Source organism: Zootoca vivipara, chromosome 11 (assembly GCF_963506605.1).
Source record: "Zootoca vivipara chromosome 11, rZooViv1.1, whole genome shotgun sequence".
Classification (NCBI taxonomy): domain Eukaryota; kingdom Metazoa; phylum Chordata; class Lepidosauria; order Squamata; family Lacertidae; genus Zootoca; species Zootoca vivipara.
Window position 1 is genome coordinate 13,901,165 of NC_083286.1, and position 20,823 is coordinate 13,921,987.

Below are 20,823 nucleotides of genomic sequence, written 5' to 3' on the forward strand. Positions count from 1 at the left end.
TTTGAATAACAGTATTGGAAATAATCGTGCTAAGTGTTGCAACAGGGATGTGGGTGGCGCTGTGGTCTAAACCACTAAGCCTCTTGGGCTTGCTGATCAGAAGGTCGGCGGTTCAAATCTCCGTGACGGGATGAGCTCCGTGACGGGATGAGAGGCAGTAGTAAAAAAACAACTGGCATATAGAGCCTTTACTTGTCAAACCAGATCCTTGATCCAATTTCCAATAGTTCAATGGAGCTACTCTAAGTAAGTGGTTTCTATCGACTAACATTGAATTACTATACAATGAGCAATAAAATAACTGGATCTTTGGGGCAAGGGGGAGATGTGTTTTAAATGTATGGCGTATATGGAACCAATATCATCACAGGAAACTGGAGCTGGCTAAACATGGGTTAAAATCCAGTAAAGCAATCGGTGTCTTTTGGGTTTTGCTATTGGCTTAGATTAAAAACTGAATATTGATTACAGCTACAGTTGCCGATTACTTTATGAATGTGGCACTTATTACGCAGTACTGTATTCGGATATGGAAGAAAAATAGGGGGGGGCCTTCTTTTGTAGCACTTGTGAAAAGCATATATGTGTGCCTGTTATTGCTTTAATTGGCCATAGCCAGCTGTATAATCATTGCCATTTTTATTCCCTATGTGGTGCTGATGTTCCAAAAAATGTTCTTGTGCAGTTGCCTTCCAGGATTTGTGTCCATTTGGTCATGGGACTATACCTGGGATTGATGATACACGAGAAGGTATTGGTTTTACTTTGATATCACTTTAAAACTATTTAGCTCTTTAATGAATTATACTACAGCATTCTCTGGCTTTTAGAAAGAAAGTTGTGTTGCTTTTTCAGATACGAATAATATTCCTGATTAGGGGGAGATGACATAAATCTTCCTCCAGAAAACGTCCTTACTTTCTCTTATTGGTGAATGGTCACATGGCAGCAGAAGTTAGTATAGGCCTAGGATAGCAGATGCAGCTCACAGGATTTATACTCTATGCACTATAATCACTATACAGTATTGGCCTGAATATAAGCCGCACCTTTAAAATTAGAAGGGTGGGGAGGGAAAAATACCCAAATATAAGCCACTCCATTCCTCACTGCTCCTGGCTGCATTCTGGGCGGTGGCGGCAGCGGGGCACGCACACATCATTGCCAGCAGCCTTTCCCCTTCCTCGTTTTCTCCCTTCCTGGCCTTGGGGGAGAAGATGGGGAACTACGCACGGGGCGGGCACCGCTTTTCCGTGCTCCTGGTGCTGTTTGCCCCGCGCTTCTGGCTGCATACCGTAAGGTTGCGAATATAAGCCACAATTTTAACTTTTCACGGTCAGAAGGGGGGGGGGAGTGAGGCTTATATTCAGGCCAATACGGTAATTTCTATCCAGTTCTTCTGTTTAGAGAAGTTTTTTGGAACCTCAATTCCCATCACCCCTGACCGCTGGTTCTGTTAGCTAGGGATGATGGGAGTTGTAGTCCCAAAACAGCCGGAGGGCCCAAGTTTGGCCACCACTGGTTTAGAACAACCAAAGTGACTTACGACAAATTAAAATACTATCAAATAGAAATTTGAAACAAAGCAGAACACTACAATACATGCAACTCCAGGGGTTATGTTCCAAGGCACCATGGGTTTAAATGAAATTGCATATATTTGAAACACCGTTGAAAAAGCCTGCAAACATGCCATTCCGCCCCTGCCTTGTTCCGCCCCTTTTTGTGATGTTTTCAGGTCACTTCCAGGTTTGACACAATGCACGTGTGGGCATTTGCGCACTTATCGGACCCACCTAAAACGTTCACTATTGTACTAAAAACAACAGCACTAAAACACCAAATGGGCAGCAGTTCAATTTTTTGTGTATCAAGTTTTTCCTTAAAAAAAATAAAAAAGACCAAATCATTTTTTTACAGCAACAAATCACAAAATATAAACCATTGGAAGTTTAAAACATTTTAAGCAACTGTCTAAAGACAGGGAGAGAGGGTGTCTGGCAGATCTCCACTGGGAACGAATTGTTAATCAGAGAAGCAAAGCAAATGTCCTTAATAACAATGCTTTTTAATTCATTTATTTTCTCCACGTTTTTGGCATAAGAAATAATTGTTTCCTTTTTATTCATTTATTCCTCTTTGGGAGGGTAAAGGGAATTCTATTACTGTCCAATAAAATGTGTATCTGTTATACTAAAGGAATCCCGAGATGGATAACAGAACAGTACAAATGATTTGATGCTACTTTCTTGTTTCTAGATGTCAACGAATGCCTTGAGAGCCCAGGCATTTGTTCCAACGGTCACTGCATAAACACAGATGGATCCTTCCGTTGTGAATGCCCTTTGGGATACAAGCTAGATTACACCGGAGTGCGTTGTGTAGGTGTGTGCCGATTCAAAGCTATATGTAAAATCTGTTTGTTTCATGCGTTGTAATCTTTAAAGCTTCATGAACTTGACCTGCATCCCAGTTTTCAAAAGATTGTTTTACTTGTTATACCCTAGATACCGATGAATGTTCAATTGGTAATCCATGTGGAAATGGCACGTGTTCCAATGTTATTGGTAGCTTTGAATGTAATTGCCTTGACGGGTTTGAACCTGGGCCAATGATGAACTGCGAAGGTAAATTATAATTTGTTTTATCTTCTGACTACATTTGGGCAACTAACCTGCTTTGAATCTTTATCTGATTCCCTTTACTGCCAAAGGGGATTAAAAATAAGAAAGAGTGGCTTGTTTGTTTTTTTATTTTTGGAAGGAGGTTTTTAAGGACTGGATAACACTGGTGTTGTTTCTGTTTGTTTAGACATAAATGAATGCGTACAAAACCCGTTGCTGTGTGCTTTCCGCTGCATAAACACATATGGTTTCTATGAATGCACCTGTCCAGTGGGCTATGAATTAAGAGAGGACCAAAAAATGTGTAAAGGTATGGATGTGGGTTTTTTTTTAAAAAAAGATATTTTTTATTTCAAAATGTATCACTTACATTTTACTTAACAAAGACAAGAAGAAAGCACCCTTCAGTGCTTTGGCCACTTTGAATTACTTTGTACCCCTCTGTGCCTTCATTGCCTTAATTTCACTTGCCAGTTTTGTTGGGCTTGCTTGCACCTCTAGTGGACAAAAGCAGGAATAGTTTTTTCAGGAAATAGGCCTGCCCCTCCTCAGTTTTTTGCTCCTGCCTCCACAAAGCAGTCATGTTCCCTTTGGTCCCTCTCACTTCTTCATCCTAGTTCAGAGTTTCTCACATCAGTCTTTAACCTCTTAATTCTCATCTTCTCTATCCTAGAAACATGCATGTGTGTATTGTCAAATCTCCTCCTCCTCCTCCACTGTGACTGACTTTGGAAGAGGGAGAAATGGTGGCTTGCCCAGGGCTTTTACGTCCAGAGATCTTTTTTATTATTATTATTTCACTGGTTGGATGCAGCAGCGGATCACGACAGGGATTGGTAACAGCCAGGATGTCAGAAGCCTTGACGTCCCAACCTAGCAATTCTACACTGGCAAGTGAAATAGTACTGTTATACCTACCTGAGGGGTAGATTTCCTTGTCCAGTTAGCATCACTGGGGCCACACCCTTCTATGCCCTGTGACACCGATTGCCACCTCTGCTTGCCCAACTGGACTTTGCTGTTTGTTTGTTGTAGGGAGTAGGTTAACACTGTTCTGAGTTTCAGTTCTGGCCAGTTCATTCTCAGCGAATATGCAAAACTGAGGAGGGGCTAGCCTATGTCCTGAAAAACCTACTCCTTCCTTTGTCCACTAGAGGCACAAATAAGCCCAACTCAGTGATGCTACACTGGACATGCAAATCTACTTTTCAGGTAGGTACAAATGGTACTTCCTACCTCTTTCCTGTTTGGGCAATCATGAACATTTTCACCCTCATCCCTTAGGGATGATTTATCATCAGCTGGAAACTCTTCAGCTCTTTTTCCTTTTTCCTTTTGAAGGTGCTCTGCTCTTCTTTTATTTTAAGCTCCCCACTATCTGGTTTGCATTCTGGTTCAAGTGGAGTCAGTCCCTTTTGTATAGGCATGACTTGTTCCAAAAATTACCCTAAACTGTTCCCCGGTGCTTAACAAATTGAACCCCTCTTCCCAACATGACTGGCTCATCCACATTTTGAGACTCCTTGTTTCGTATGTCTAGCTGGCCCTGTGCATGGAATGGACATTTCAGAGAAAGTGACCCTTCCCCATCTGTGCAAGACAGTATACTCACCTAAGTCCCCTTATACTCTATGCTGTTTACTTTGGGGTGCATATGTATAGGAGTCTACTGACAGAATATTGTCCCCGGAACAAATAGTAGATTGATGTCCTAAACATATACATTCCTTTATTTTTTAAAGATCTTGATGAATGCGCAGAAGGTCTACACGACTGTGAATCAAGAGGTATGATGTGCAAAAATCTGATAGGAACTTTCATGTGCATCTGCCCTCCTGGAATGACCCGCAGACCAGATGGAGAAGGTTGCATGGGTAGGTATTAAGATAGGGTGCTTCAAGAAAAAAACTTGAGCCTATTTAACTCAGTATTCCTGTATTACCCAGTGACTGTTATGAATAAAAGTTAATGTATATTATGACTTTTTCTGATCTATTGTTAGTGCACATAATAGACACAATATTTGTATGCAGTGTTTCCTAACGTACACATTTATTCAAGCAGTGTCCCTGATATTAGGTTTTTTTGTATGTTCCTTTCACTAACCTATGGATTTGATGCACACTTCTAATGTGTGCTCATTTTTTGGTTGGTAAGCTTCACAAAATTGAGAGAAGTGTGAATTTTGAAGGACAGCTGCATTTCAGTTGGCATATTGCTTTGGGAAGTACGAATTAGGTAGGTTTCCGTTAAATTGTGAACTGAACTGAATTTCTCCCCTATCCCTAATATATGCTGAGCATAAGCTGGGAGTTTACAGCATTAATTCTGATGTTTCTTACTTCCTATCAGTTTTCTAGGAGAACCCTCAGCACCATAGCATTGGATTATTACAGAGAGTAAATCAGGCTCCTAGATCTCAGACTTATTTCTAGCAACACTCTCTGCCTCAAATTATTATTGTCCTTCTCCAGCCTCAATTAGCATATTCCTTAGAGAAGAGGGAACAGGAAACCCAACTGAGAGATCTTAAGTTGTTGATTATATTGGTATCATTTAACTGGCATTGTGATTCTGTACATTAATTATTTTTTGTTTCTGTATTTGTGATAAAGATGAAAATGAATGCCGCACCAAGCCAGGTATCTGTGAAAATGGCCACTGTGTCAACATTATTGGAAGTTACAGGTGTGAATGCAATGAAGGTTTCCAGTCAAGTTCATCTGGAACTGAATGCATTGGCAAGTAAACCTACAGTCCATTATTTTCTGTTCAAATGAAGGGAGTATTTAAGAAATCTTTGCCAGTTTGGATATAAGTGGTAGTTGACTGAAACAAAATCTTTTGTATCTGTCTTATCTACAAGGAAGGGAAATGAAAAGATTATCCTCCTCTGTTTGCTAAAAAATAAAAAAATACCAGACAGGTGGTTTGAGAGAAAATTAATTAAATTAGGAAAGCTGGAGACTTTCATGCATGCAATGTTCCATTTTCAGGATTGCCCTACTGTCAAGCTATCCTGTCATATGTCAACAGAGAGGTGTACTTTTGCAAGAGCTTTACTGTATACATTGCTCACTTGTTCAGGATACAGACTGGATTTTTCCCATTATATTGCTAAGAGATAGAGCTCAGGACACAGATTAATATAGCATGCCCATAGTTTTCTGAGAGAATTATCTTTGATGGTGATAAAGCTATTAAATTTCATAATTAACATTTAGATTCCAACATATCTACCTTACACGTTTTGCTTACAAATTTGGTAAATAAACGCCATTGTAATCTTACTTTACATGAATAAAATGCATAAAAACAAGGAAGGTAAACATCAGTGTATTGTAACTACTAAAAGTATACCAGTATTTGGATTTTGGCTTACAGAACTTATGGGCATGTATGTAGTATTAAAATGAAATAGTATTTTGTGAGTGGTATTTAAAATTATGTATTGAAAAACCACATTATGGTACAAAAAATGGACCCGTTTATAATTCTAATAAAATAGATTTGTCTGTTTTCAGGTAGTATTCTGTGATGAAGTATGATAATTTGGAAAAGGACTTGCTGGCTAATTGGATAAAATGGTTACATAGAACATGATACCCTTTTCTTCCCAGGCATTTAACCTGGAAAAATTACAATTGTGGGATATTTGTTGTTATTATTATTATACTACCATCACAACAGAAGTCCTCATGTCAACTCTAGAAATATATGTAAATGTTGTATTAATGCAAATAAAAGCTGATTGTGCTAAACATTAAGCCACTATTAGAACCATTGCTAAACAAGGAAGTGCACCTTGTTCTAATCCACATGTTGCTACTTCACATTCACTTCACAGATAACCGTGAAGGCTTCTGCTTTGCTGAAGTCTTGCAGACAATGTGCCAGATGGCTTCTAGCAGCCGGAACCTTGTCACAAAATCAGAGTGCTGTTGTGATGGAGGCAGAGGCTGGGGCAATCAGTGTGAGGTTTGCCCACTCCCAGGAACAACTCAGTACAAGAAACTTTGCCCACATGGTCCCGGGTACACCACAGATGGACGAGGTACTGTTTGATAGATAAGTTTGATAAATGGGTCTTATTTGATTTTTCCTAATTTGCTGAGAAGTATTTTATTCTCAAACAGGAGTAGATAGCTAACACTAAAGTTAAAAATAACAGACAAAAAGCTTTCTACAAACCAAAAATTCATTGATTTTGTGTGTATGTTGATGGTGTTGTAAATTAAACACAACTGCGCAGACGTTTCTCTTAGCAGAACACTCCGAATGAATATCTAGTTTCTTTTGTCTGAGGGACACAAACGACTACCCCACTTTCGGACAATAAGGAGCAGTCGAGGGAGTAGAGTGCCTGCAATTTCTGCAATGTGCCCTGCTGGCATGCTACTCATAGTTTATTTTAACTATGGTTTAATGTGACATGCAAAATGGGCCACCTATCATATACTATTGTAGTTTTCAAATTTTATTCATTCCAATTTATGCTGGGGAGATATGAATTCTGTTAAGTAGCTAGGCAAATGGTTTGGTATTTGTGTGACAAGCCTACACATTCTACCGTACTTAACGCAATGAAAGTAAACTCAGAATTTGACAATAAGGTATTGTCGAAAGATAAATAATTTGTTTGAAAAATTGTGTAATACATTCCTAAGCAAAGAAAGGTGCAGTTTTATAGTTTCTGAGGGGACATTCCAAGCATAATAGAGTGGCTTGGGTTTATCCTTCTAAGGGAGACAATTGGGGGGGGGTTAAACTGGGCTTGGAGTTTTTTTTTTTAAAAGAGTCTACACTCCTCTGTTTATTGCCATGAAATACTGTTTGTCCAGCCTCCTTTCCCCCTGCCAGTAGTGTGCAGAATGAGGCAATTAGACTATGCTCCACATCAAGATTGCATCCTTAGTTGCTTATGCTACAGTAAGAAATGTTATTTTTGAAATATTTCCTGTTATTCCACAGATATTGATGAGTGTAAAGTCATGCCAAGTCTATGTAGGCATGGTCAATGTATCAATACCATGGGCTCTTTCAGATGCTTTTGTAAAGTTGGCTACACCACTGATATTAGTGGTACTTCTTGTGTGGGTAAGTTTTACCACCGACTTCAAATTCATTCTTTTTGGTTGACTTTAAAACAGCCTTGTAGCCTTCCTTGTTGCTCCATTACATAAGTGAATGAACACTTTGCAGTACAAAATGGGGACACTTCTGGCCACACAGCCCTAAGTGCCAATTTCCTCCTGTAAACTGTGGAACAGTAACAACTGGATTACAAAAAAGCTGCAAGTGTGTGACGCAGGGGTTGCTATCGCCGTCTAAGCAGACCAATCCCACTCCATATCAGTCCCATATCTGGGGTTTAGGAAAGGAAGCAGAGGTCATATTGGCGCTATCCTGAAATATAGTAATATTACGGATGTTAGGAGAAAGATTCACCCATTTTGTGCATTTGGTGACTGAATGTGTATCCCATATTTACACCAAATAGCTCTTAGCACACACCTGTTTTTCTTTTCAATATTTCCCCTATGAGGGGGGAATAGTCATTTCTTTGTGTCTTTAGATAATATTTCCAGCAAGAAACTGCATTACTAATAGTTCATTATCCTACTTAGATCTTGATGAATGCTCCCAGTCTCCCAAACCATGCAACTTTATCTGCAAGAACAGTGAAGGAAGTTACCAGTGTTCTTGCCCACGTGGCTATATCCTGCAAGAAGATGGAAAAACCTGTAGAGGTTAGTGGCTGAGTCTCTGATGGGTTGCTTTTATTCGTTCATTCCTTTTTGTGTAAGGAACCTTGCAAGACGAATTTAATTCATTCCACGGGTTGATTCGTTTTGCGAAAAATTCGTCTTGCAAATCGCGTCTTGCAAATCGCGTCTTGCAAATGTGTTCCTATGGGCTCCGGGGGAATGGCAGTGGCAGCGGGGCTTCCTCGGGGAAGGCAGGCAGGCGGAAAGCAGCCCCAGAGCTGAAGCGCAGCGGGCGCTGCTTGCCGCCTGCCTGCCTTCCCCGAGGAAGCCCTGCTGCCGCCGCCAGTCCTTTGCTCGGGGGACTGGCAGCGGCGCTTCCTCGGGGAAGGCAGGCAGGCAGGCGGCAAGAAGCGTCCGCTGCGCTTCAGCTCCGGGGCTGCTTTCCGCCTGCCTGCCTTCCCCAAGGAAGCCCTGCTGCCACCGCCAGTCCCCCGAGCTGCACTTCAGCTCAAGGGACTGGCGGGGAAGGCAGGCAGGCGGCAAGCAGCCCCAGAGCCGAAGCACAGCGGGCACTGCCTGCCGCCTGCCTGCCTTCCCTGAGGAAGCCCCGCTGCCGCCCACAATCCCCCGAGCTGCGCTTCGGCTCGGGGGACTGGCGGGGAAGGCAGGCAGGTGGCAAGCAGTGCCCGCTGAGCTTTGGCTCCGGGGCTGTTGTCGCCTGCCTGCCTGCCTTCCCCGAGCTTCACTTTGGCTCACGCTGACAGCTGTAGCGCGGCAAGAAGGCAAAGAAGATCAGCTAACAGCTTCCCGCGCTGACAGCTGATCTTCCTTTGCCTTCTTCCTGTGCTACAGCTGTTTCCCCTTTTGTTGCCGCCCACAGCCACTTTGTCTTTCTAAGGCCGCGCTTCGCAAGACGAAGCAGCGGTCATAGAAAACCTTGTCTTGCGATTCCCTCGCGCAACGCAAAATGCTTTAGTCTTGTGAGTTTTTCGTTGCATGAGGCATTTGTCTTGCGAGGTACCACTGTACTTGAATTTTTGGCAGCGAATTGGGTGTGGGGTCCCAATCTGGACTGGGAGTACATTTCCCACTGCTGCTTTTTCCTTTTCAATACAAGTGGCCTGCTAGACCAAGGCTTTTGCTTGTTTTTTGTATAAAAAAGGTGTAGTTTGGCCCAGTATGTTCAATTGTATATTGCAAGAGCCTTTACATCAGGCACCCCCAAACTTCGGCCCTCCAGATGTTTTGGACTACAACTCCCATCTTCCCTGACCACTGGTCCTGGTAGCTAGGAATCATGGGAGTTGTAGGCCAAAACATCTGGAGGGCCGAAGTTTGGGGATGCCTGCTTTACATGCTTCTGCTGCAGGCAGAGAAGGCTTGGGCAGTGCTCCCTAGAAGGAACAGAGGCACAAAACTGTCCAGGCGTATCTGATAGTGACTAAAACAGAGGTAGGGTCTTGACAAGTTGGGTAAAGGCAGCCTGCTCTGCTTTGGTTCTTAATTATAGAATTATACTTCAACCGTTCAAGCCAAGCATGGGGTAAGCATGTAAAAGAGCCTTGTGGCTGATCTATTGAAATAAGAGGAAATAATAATTTCCCTGTGATATAGATAGTTTGTTAGTAAACAACTATTCTGCTTTCATTTTAAACATAATACATTTTACCTTTTTTCACTTTTAGATCTTGATGAATGTCAAACTAAGCAGCACAACTGTCAGTTCCTTTGTGTCAATACCTTGGGAGGGTTCACATGTAAATGTCCACCCGGTTTCACACAACATCATACAGCTTGTATTGGTAAGATCAATTGAAACAATGAATTTTCGTTCATAAAAACAAATAAGTCACGTTAATTGCCTGATTTTTTAATCTGATTTGTGTAGATTTTTTAAAAAAAAACAAAAAAACAACCACAACTGTATAGAGATATTTGTCACCACTACTTATAAGTTCAAGGGGGGGGGGTGTAGATAAAGAAAAATGTTGGAAGAAATGAAAGCAGCCACTGAGCATTTTTTATGCAGTTGCTGAATATTACATTGTAAATGTAACCACACAGAGACAAAGGAGTAAAGCATCATTAAAAGCTGACTTACAGTTGCTTAAAACTACATTAAAAAGTATTTTTCATTGGCATATCAAATGTCCACAATCTTCTTATGGATGTGTGCCTTTTAGCACACATCTTGCTGATTTAAATCAAAGTTAATGATGTGGAATGAAATTTTTCAAAAGAGAACCCCCTATTTAGTTTGCATCTGGCAGTAGCACTGTGGGTGCAAATAATTCCCACAATCTTATCATATTCTGAACCCCTAGTCAACATCATGTGCTATGTTGATAGGTATAGAAATGTGCAAGTTTCAAGCATGTATATATCCATTGCCATATACATCTATATTTGTATTAGATCTCTTTTTACAATCTGATTCATAAGAATGAATATCTTTTTAGATAAAAATGAATGTGGATCACAGCCTTCACTTTGTGGATCAAAAGGAATCTGTCAGAATACTCCTGGAAGTTTTGCCTGTGAATGCCAGAGAGGTTTCTCTCTAGACTCAACTGGATTAAACTGTGATGGTAAAATCTGAACATCAGAAGTTATTTGTAGATGATATATTTGCAGAAGGTGTAAGAGCATAGTCCTATTTACATAATATTACCTACTGAGCTTATACTGGAAATTCATAAGAGCATTGATAGGTTTATTATGAGACACTATTGCAACAGACATTCAGAATCCGAATGCCTTAGCTTAGGCAGCTAGTTGAGTCTAATGAGATAGCAGGCGCAGCATAGAGTATTCCATTAGTTATATCTTTTGCTCTATTAGTTCTAAGTAGCTGGGTGAATATTTCTAAGCAAACATTTTAAAGCAATATTTTGAAGCAAGTATTTTAAAGCCATCACTGTGATATCTATGCATACGTTTCCCACTGCCGTGTTTTCAGTAATGATTAAACTTCACTATTAGATGTATGCACCAGATCTCAAATTCTGGGTTGGATCCAAAGAACCTGAGTTAAATGCTTTCAGTTATTGGCGCTTTTCAGTTAACTTCTGTACAAGCACAAGCGGAAGATTTAGTATAATCAAGTATCTGGGACTGCATTGCAGTGTGTGTAGCACAAAAAGTTCCCCATTGGAAAGCAAGATTTGATTTGTTAATCGAGGCTTGAGGATTTAAAGTGGTTTTCCAGTGGGGAACTGTTCCCATTCCAGCCATTAGTGCTTGCTATGCACACATGTAAGAGATTTAAATCATACATAGTTAAAAATTTGGAAGTGGGGGCGGCAAATAGGAAACAGACTTGCATAAACAGAAGAACATATGTGGTTTTCAGAGCACTTTTCTTACGCAGAGCACTTCCACTAAGTTGCAAACAGCCCTTCTAGAAACAGAAGAGGTTTCTTGTTCGTGGAAGGGCACCTTCAGATCCAAGCCTCAAAATGCAATTTAGAATTTGAAGGGCCTTTTGCAGCTAAGTGGAACACAGGAGATATTATTTTACCCTGTGCTACTTAGAATGCAGCTGGATTACTGTGCCCTGTTCTGGTCACAACATTTTAAGAAAGGTAAGAACAAACTAGAGATGTTTCAAAGGACAATGAAGGTGGTAAATACTTTAAACACTTAGGGAAATTATGAAGGCAGTGAGCATATCTAATGTAAGAAAAGAAGAATGAAATGTTCAAATATCTATTAAAATGTCACAGAGGACTGTTTACCAAAGCAACATAATGAGGAGTGATCAGTTTTAGTTATATCCGTAAGTACCTCCTAGCTGCAAGAATAAGTCAATAAGACATTGGAACTTTAGCAGTTATGTAACTATAATAAATGATTGAGATATTGGAACAGGTATCCCTTAAAAATCCAGGGGGTTGTATTTCTTGGAGAAGATTTAGAATCTTCCCAGGGAGGGTGTAAAGGGTTGGCCAAAAGGGTTACTACCAACTCAAATTTTCTATGAAGAAATTTTTGTTAAGGCACAATCCTATTGCATAGTTGCTTAAAAGTAAGTCCCACTGAGTTGATGGAACTTGTAAGGTAAGTGTGTATAGACTTGCAACTCTCCCTTTTCTTCTTATATCTACTGCATTATTTCTTTACAGATGTGGACGAGTGTGAAGGAAACCACAGGTGTCAACATGGCTGCCAAAACATTCTTGGTGGCTACAGGTGTGGCTGCCCACAAGGATATGTTCAGCATTATCAGTGGAATCAATGTGTGGGTAAGAAAACAAACTTCACAAGCAGATCATTCCAAAATTTCAAATTCAACATTTAAATTTTCAAAACTCTGACAATAAACAGTGGGGCAGCAGAGCTTAGTAGGTGGCACTAATGAGGCATAGATGATAGGATTGCAGTGTCATGCCTAGCCGGCTAATGGAAACTGCTCTGTGTTGCCAAAGGACACCTTTAGCTATAGTCTGCATTCAGGGGGCTATGCATTTGTATGTGCTGAGTGAGAGCAAAACAATAATTCTGGTGGGAAGAGTCAAAGAAAGCACAATAGATGGGGTTTGCCCTCTCACACTGCTGGTGAGATATTTACCCCACTACCTTACTGAAGTATGCTTTATCCTGTAGTTCTTTAAAACGGCAAGAGCACTTTCCTGTTCCAATCCTTAAAATCTGAAATTGAGAATGTGTTTATACTACTGTCTTACTACTATTGTCCCGATAATAAATTCTGTATACCTAAAAAAATGTTGTCATTTGTCCAACAGATGAAAATGAATGCTCAAATCCTAGTATTTGTGGTTCAGCTTCATGCTACAACACTCTTGGAAGCTACAAATGTGCCTGCCCCTCTGGATTTTCCTTTGATCAGTTCTCAGCTGCATGCCATGATGTAAACGAATGTTCATCCACTAAGAACCCCTGCAATTACGGTTGCTCCAACACAGAAGGCGGTTATCTTTGTGGTTGCCCAACTGGATATTACAGAGTTGGGCAAGGGTGAGTATTTGCTGGTGATTCCCACAAGCCAGCACCTATATTTTATTATAATGCTAATCTTCTAGAAGGCCCAGGTAGCCCAAATTGTTAGCAAATGTGCTCTAGTATTTTATTAATGCACTATTTCTGATTGAAACATAATTTTCACACTTTCCTTTCTGAAGTGGCTGGGAGATTAGGACAGCCTTTAGACAGTCAGCAATAAGAGACACTACAGGGCAACTGATGTCATCTGCTCCTTTACAAAGACACAAGCCTAGGTGTCCAGCTATATCACTCCCAACAAGTCTTAAAATCCAGATACTTCTTGCCAGTTGGGGCGAAGCTACAACACTAGCTTCCCAGCAGGTTGTTAAGTGATGCTCACTGGGGTGAAGAAGCCAACACAGCAGAGAAGTCAGTGGAGTACAAATGCACTGGTAGGAGTGTTGGATTGGTTCCACAATCCCTACCTCTTCTGGTAAGCAGCAATGGTCCACCTGCTGGGAAGCTAGCAAACAGGTGCATCCCACCAGCAAGCAGCTTTTGCTTAATTCTGAATATTGATTCCTGCTAGCAATTCTGCCAGCCAGTTATAAAGTCAACTGGCTCCATTCTGCTTTTCTTATCAAACTTGTCTGAGCACCCACCAAGGCCTGTCCGCCATCAAGCCCCATATTAGACAATATTAAAAGTGTGGCCACTCTCTTCACTTTATACAACAAAACAGTATGAGTTTTGTAATACTTTTGATATCTGGGATAGAGTCTGTTTTCTTCCTCAGTGAACTAACGTGGACTAGCCAAGGATTAAATCCATTGTGCCCATACCTAGAGATAATATTTTCTCTTCTGCCACTGCCAGAAGATTGCTGCAGAAATAGCCAGGTATAATACTGCAAAGATCCCCTGCGTCAGAGTAACTCATTTTCACCTTTCTTCAAAGACTGCATGTTTATGTTCAACACAGAAACCAAATTTTAAGAATGTTTTCAGTAGTATATGGTTTGCCACGATTCCATACTGAGGACGTGGAAGTGGAAATGTTACATGATGGTTTAGATTTTCAAGTATTAAAATTGTGATTCTTCTTCCAACAGGCACTGTGTCTCAGGTATGGGGTTTAATAAAGGCCAGTATCTGCCCTTAGATGAGGATGAAGAGAATGCTTTGTCTCCTGAAGCATGTTACGAATGCAAGATTAATGGCTACTCCAAAAAAGACAGCAGGAAGAAAAGAAGTCTCAATCAAATTGAGCTGAATGAGGTAAGTAAGAACTGTAGAGTTAAACTAGTTTACACTTTCTGTTCCTAAACTAAGTTGAATAGATTTGGCCAGTTGAGGTAGCTAGTTTTTTCCTATCAATCTGCTAGAAGGGTTGGAGGGCAGCCCCACTTTTCACACCATGTGAGCCGCAAGAATACTTTGACACAGAATCCATGAGCTGTACACTGCTTTGGCGTGCAGAGGGTGAGCCCCAAATTTGACAGCCGCCACCAGGCTTTGGGAAGGAGGTGTGAGGTTCTGACCGGGGCCTAGACTAGAGCCATCCTGCCTCCTTTCCAAAGCTGGGCCAGCACTAAGTGGGTCTAGGGAAGGAAATGGAAGCAATCTAAGACCCTGTCAGGGCCCTCATGCCTCCTTCCCAAATCCCAGCACCACATTTACCTGGCTTTGGGAAGGCAGCACAAGGGCTGGACAGGGGGTGTCAAATGTTTCTGAGGGCAGCATCTTGGGCTGCATACTGGGCCACCCTCCCCTATTCTGCCAACTGATGTGAAAAAGAATGTTCATGAACATTTCTTAGGCTCTACAATTTTGTATAGCTTTACTCAAACAAATATCTATATTACACAGATGCTTGTACAGTCATACCTTGGTTTAAGTACGCTTCTGTTTGAGTACTTTCAGTTTAAGTACTCCGTGGACCCGTCTGGAACGGATTAATCCATTTTCCATTACAGTGGTGCCTCGCAAGACAAAATGCGAGGCATTCGCAAGACAAGGTTTTCTATGACCGCCGCTTCGTCTTGCGGCCATAGAAAGTAGCGCAGGAAGGCAGCAAAGGAAGATCAGCTGTCAGTGCGGAAAGCTGACAGCTGATCTTCCTTTGCCAGGGGGGACGGAGCCGTAGCACGGTGGTGCAGCAGCTGCCCCTGCCTGTTTTCCCCTTGGCTCGGGGAAGACAGGCGGGGGCAAGCAGCGCCCGCTGTGCTTCGGCTCCGTCCCCCGGAGCCACTGCACTGCACTGCCACGGGACGGCGCACAGCCGGCATGGGACCTTCTCCGAAGCCCCGCCCCATGCCGGGGAAGACAGGCGGGAGGCAGGGGGGAGAAGCGCTTGTCTCCCCTGCAGCCTTGTCGCGATGGGACGGGGCTTCGGAGAAGGCCCGCTTGCCTTTGCCGAGGAAGCCGAAGCGCAGGCGGGGTGGGGGGAAAGCGCAGGAGCTTCCCCCGCCACCTATCACACAGCGGGGATAGGACGAGGCTTCTCAAGCCCTGTCCCATCCCCGCCGTGTCCGTTCATCGGAGCACCAGCGCGCTTCGGCTCGGGGACTGGCAGCGACAGTGCTTGCTCTCTTGGCTCGGCGAAGGCAGGCAGGCAAGAGAGCAAGCACCTGCCTGCCTTCCCCAAGCCAAGAGAGCAAGCTCCGCCGCCACCAGTCCCCCGGAGCCCATAGGAACGCATTAACTTTCAATGCATTCCTATGGGAAACCGCGACTCGCTAGACGAAAAATTCGTTACACGAATTGACCCGTGGAACGAATTAATTTTGTCTAGCGAGGCACCACTGTACTTTCAATGGGAAAGTTCACTTCAGGTTAAGTACGCTTCAGGTTAAGTATGGACTTCCAGAATCAATTGCACTCATACTTCAGGTTAAGTACACTTCAGGTTGAGTACTCCGTGGACCCGTCTGGAACGGATTAATCCACTTTCCATTACTTTCAATGGGAAAGTTTGCTTCAGGTTAAGTACGCTTCAGAGTTCCGGAACCAATTGTGTACTTAAACCGAGGTACCGCTGTCTTTGTCTGTAAAGGTCATCCGCAGTTGTAACTGTGGCAAAAGTCCCAAAAGTATAGCCAGCCTCTTGAAATGCAGCTTCCTGGTATAAGCCAGTGCCTGCCTATTTCACATGCAATAACCAGAGAGGTGGTAAAAACATAAGAGCCTGCTGGATCTGGCCAATGCCCGCCTAGACCAGGATCCTGTTCTCACAGTAGCCAACCAAACACCTGTGGGAAACCTGCAAACAGGAGCTGAGCACAAGGGCACTCTCCCCTTCTGCAGTATTCAGCAACTGGGGTTCAGAACCATACAGCTTCCAAGTATGGAGGCAGAGTGTAACCTTTCTCATCGCTAGTAGCCATTGAAAGCCTTATCCTTCATGAAAAACCCTTTTCTAGCCACTTTCTCCATGCTATGCATAATTTTATAAACTTCTATCATGGCACCTCTTACTTGCCTTTTCTCTTAACTAAAGTCCCAAATGTTACAACATACCCTCACGGAGGAGCTGCTCCACCCCCTTGATTATTTTGGTTGCCCTGTTCTGAACCTTTTCCAATTCTACACCATCCTTTTTTAAGGCATGGCAACCAGAACTGTACACAGAATTCCAAATGTACCAGAGATTTGTGTAATGGCATTACAATATCAGTTTTCTGTTTTCATTGGGCAGCAAAATAGCAAATGCTGTTCATTCACTCAGTTTGGAGAGGTCCTGTGAGGCCTCTTTGCAATCTCTTCCTGTTTTAACAACCATGAACAATTTAGTGTGATCAGCAAACTTGGCCACTTGGACCAATTAACAGCTGTAAGAACGGTATAAACAAGACAGATCATGGGTTTTGCCTATACTTTCATTTTCACTTCTCATTTACAGATCAGTTTGGAAAGTTTGGACATTGACCACCCATTGAAGATGAGATTCAATGTGTCTGGGCTCAGCAATAAAGAACACATCCTAGATCTCATTCCTGCAATTCAGCCCCTGACAAACCACATCCGCTATGTCATTTCCTTTGGTAATCATAACAACCTCTTCCGGATACACCAGAAGGACGGGCAGAGTTACCTTCAGATTGCCAAGAAAAAGGCAATCACTGGCACTTACACACTGGAAATTGTTAGCGTTCCTCTCTACAAAAAGAATGAGCTAAAGAAACTGGAAGAAAGCAATGAGGACAACTACCTCCTAGGAGAGCTTGGAGAAGCTCTTAAAATGAGGCTCTGGATTGAACTCTACTAAAAACCTCCACTCCTTAGCTCCACTTCATGAATGATTCACTTCCATTCATGCACTTATACACCTGAACATACTTCGCTTTCTGAAAGCTTTAAAGAGAGACAATGACTTACTTTTTTCAAAAGTACCAAAAAACTACCAAGGACAGAAACCTCTGAGTCCTTCCATCTTGTCCAAGACTGCAGAATGGTCCTTTGACTTTACCGTGGGCCAAAGCTTTTGACTACAATGCCAATCATGCTTACTGTAACTTCCATATAACCTCAGTTTAAAGTATACTGGTGGCACAAAATGTGAGCTACTTTTTTCTATTAGCAGTCTAGCACGTTGGGTATTTTGCTATAGTTCCTAAATTAAAAAATAGAGATTTTATTTATTTTTAATGCAGTAATATATGGAGAATTTAGCAAACTATGTTAACACACACACAAAGGAAAACACACCTGTTTTTCCTTGATATTTTATGAATTTGAACTACCACAGGTAAGAGGTTCTTCTTTTCAAAAAAGAGAAACCAAGAGATTCCCCCTCCAAAAAAGTGTCCTTTCACTATTGTGCCAGTCATCCCACAAAACATAAAGGCAGTTCTTTAAAATATCATGAAGGCGAATGAGCACTGTATTTACATTTCCGGAGGGCCAAAACATCCTCCCAAGTAGGGTATTTAAGCCATGCCTTATCATCAGTGACTGTGATCAGAATTTCAGTAACCGTAAGCCTCAATACTAATGCTTATGTTACTGCCCTGAGAAGTAGATTCCATTTCAGAAATTACTAATAATGGAAGGTGGCACTCAACCACTGTAGCAAAATACCTGGACTGCTTGTGGTACCAATTGCAGGCCAAACCGTACTGTATTTTCTCCTGATAACCTCAATGTCACACAACACCTCATTCACCACAAACTAAAGGTGCTCTACATACTTGCATTACCGTAGGCAGCTGAAAACAAACCTTATATTCTTAGAAGGGAACACATGATGCCTCATTCTTTATGGTGCTGGCTTGGATTAATGCTGAAATAAATATGACTGAGCTGCTTCAGGGCTGCCATATGTGTACACTATTCATGCTGCACAGAAAAAAAGGAAGAAAAAATGCATATTTGAAACCAATTAAGAATTTTCATTAATACTGTAGTTATACACAATATGCCTCATTTTATCATAGCCTATTTTATAAGAATTACTTTTGTACAACAAGTTGGCATTTAGTTTACTTTTAGTATTTTTAAAAATGTTGTGCCATTATGTTTTAATAAGTGTATGTCACCATGGTGCTAACAAACGACAGCTGGTACCTGTAATATGCAATGTAAAAGGACATCACATCTGAAACAACCCAAAGCACATGCCAAATCTGGGTTTTTTCCAGACATCTACCTGTGCTGACCAAAGATTAGCAACACGTTACACACACTGTTTGCATTCACTTTGTATTTTCTTTATGGAAATAAGAAAACATTGTAAATTACAATTTTGTTTTAAGAAAAGGGGGTATTGTTTTGTAAGCCTTTGTACTAATACAACACCACCTTTCCTGCAATAAAACCTATTTTCTGGTACCTGTCTTGCTTTGTCCAGTCATTTGGAGAAAAATACCTACCAACTGAAGGGAAATAATGATCTCTTTCCTCATCACCCAAAGTATTTCTGACCTACTCAAAAAATCAGCTGCTCTCCCCGCAATTCTCACCTTTAGTGGGGCTCTGCAGGAAATGTCCCTGGTGCTATGTTATTTAAAGAGCTAAAGTTGCAATACTATTGAATATTGCATTTGAAGAATTACAGTCATACCTCGGGTTGTGAACATTATCCGTGCAGGAGGCACTTTCACAACCCGCAGCATGAAGCGCTGCTTCTGCACACGCACGTGACACAATTCACTGCTTCTGCACATGTGCATGACGTCATTTTGCACAAGCACCAGAACCCAGAAGTAACCCGTTCTGATACTTTTGGGTTCAGCACGGTCCGCAACCCTCAGCGTTCGTAACCCGAGGTATGGCTGTACATTTCTCCCTTGTATATCTGTATGCCACTGCTGCATCACACCACAGGCCCATTGATTCCAACATCCTGTTCTCACAATGATCAGCCAAATACCATTGGGAAGCCCATAAGCCAGCAGGAGGCAGACCACAAAAGACGGAAGGCTGCGCTTGAGAACATTTGAGTCAATGTATTTCTTCATCATTAGTTCTGCTCTTTCCAAGGGAAAAGAGATCCTTCTATTCTTTTACAAAGCTGTTCCTACCTAGGCTTCTTTTCCTACCATGAATTAGACATCGTACAGTACACCCACTGAAATTAATGGACACAATCAGCCAAGTTCCATCAAATTAAATGAGAATACCCTCTAGTACAACTCACTTGGCTGCAGTCCCATTTTGTTAGTTTAATTCCCTGTTTCAGCCAATTCTCCTGCCCTCAATGATTCTCAATGATTCAGCAAAATCTTCTCTCCTGTGCCGAATAGCTTAGAGCAGGGGTCGGCAAACTATGGCCCCTGTGCCGGATCAGGCCCGCCTGCGTCCTAGATGCGGCCCACCTGGCCATTTAATAACCCACTGCGAAGCCAAGACTCCCGGCAATGGCGACGGGAGGAAAAGGCCAAGCGGCGGTGGCTCTGCCAATCAAATGCTGCACCTGGTTTACCTCAGCAGCGTTTGACTGGCAGAGCCACTGCCGCTCAGCCTCTTCCTGCCGCAGCCCTGGTGCGCCTGTGAGCCAGAGAGCAGAGCAGACAAGCTCGCTCTGCCTACCTGCTTCACGAGAAGAAACAGCGGTGGTGGTGGTGGCGGCAGCCCCTGGGAAGGTAAGTGCAGTGCCCTCAAGGTGGGGAAGAAGCCCGTTTTGCGCCACTGCCACCAGCCCTTCAGTGAATGAGGCACGTGGCAAACCGAGAAGGCGGCTGGGGGTGGGGTGGGGAGGAGGACTACTTGCCCCCCATGCCTCTTCTTCCAGCCCCCCCCCAGTGCCGCTTCTCCAGAGCCGCCATCCCTCCTTCGCCTTGGCCGTTCTCTGCATATATTGAACTTGCCGCCCTTTTCTCCATGGGGCGATTGTGGGTCTGTGTGTGTGTGTTGGAGGGTGGCGGGTGGAGGGAGGATGAGCAGCGTGGTGGTGGGTGAGCTTGTCTGTTGAGCCTTCCCCACTCTGCTTTAATGCACACTATTTTATTTTATTACGCCTGCCCTTCCCTGCCCCATTCTTCCCAGTGTGCATAGGAATTTGTTCATATTTCCCTCAAAAAAATATAGTCCAGCCCCCCAGAAGGTCTG

At 42.6% G+C, this 20,823-nt stretch overlaps 1 protein-coding gene across 1 annotated transcript in view; it reads left to right on the top strand.

The window, feature by feature from the left end:
• Positions 1–19,104, top strand: part of FBN2 (fibrillin 2) — a 140,301-nt gene extending 121,197 nt beyond the window's left edge. The window contains exons 51-65 of the mRNA XM_035099625.2: positions 686–751; positions 2,260–2,385; positions 2,508–2,627; positions 2,812–2,934; positions 4,367–4,498; positions 5,240–5,365; positions 6,472–6,678; positions 7,596–7,721; positions 8,252–8,374; positions 10,018–10,134; positions 10,792–10,920; positions 12,457–12,576; positions 13,078–13,309; positions 14,388–14,553; positions 17,177–19,104. Coding sequence (XP_034955516.2) covers positions 686–751; positions 2,260–2,385; positions 2,508–2,627; positions 2,812–2,934; positions 4,367–4,498; positions 5,240–5,365; positions 6,472–6,678; positions 7,596–7,721; positions 8,252–8,374; positions 10,018–10,134; positions 10,792–10,920; positions 12,457–12,576; positions 13,078–13,309; positions 14,388–14,553; positions 17,177–17,542 — 2,279 coding nt within the window. The 3' untranslated portion in view covers positions 17,543–19,104. The remainder of the gene's footprint in view (positions 1–685; positions 752–2,259; positions 2,386–2,507; positions 2,628–2,811; positions 2,935–4,366; positions 4,499–5,239; positions 5,366–6,471; positions 6,679–7,595; positions 7,722–8,251; positions 8,375–10,017; positions 10,135–10,791; positions 10,921–12,456; positions 12,577–13,077; positions 13,310–14,387; positions 14,554–17,176) is intronic.
• The last annotated feature ends 1,719 nt before the right edge of the window (positions 19,105–20,823 follow it).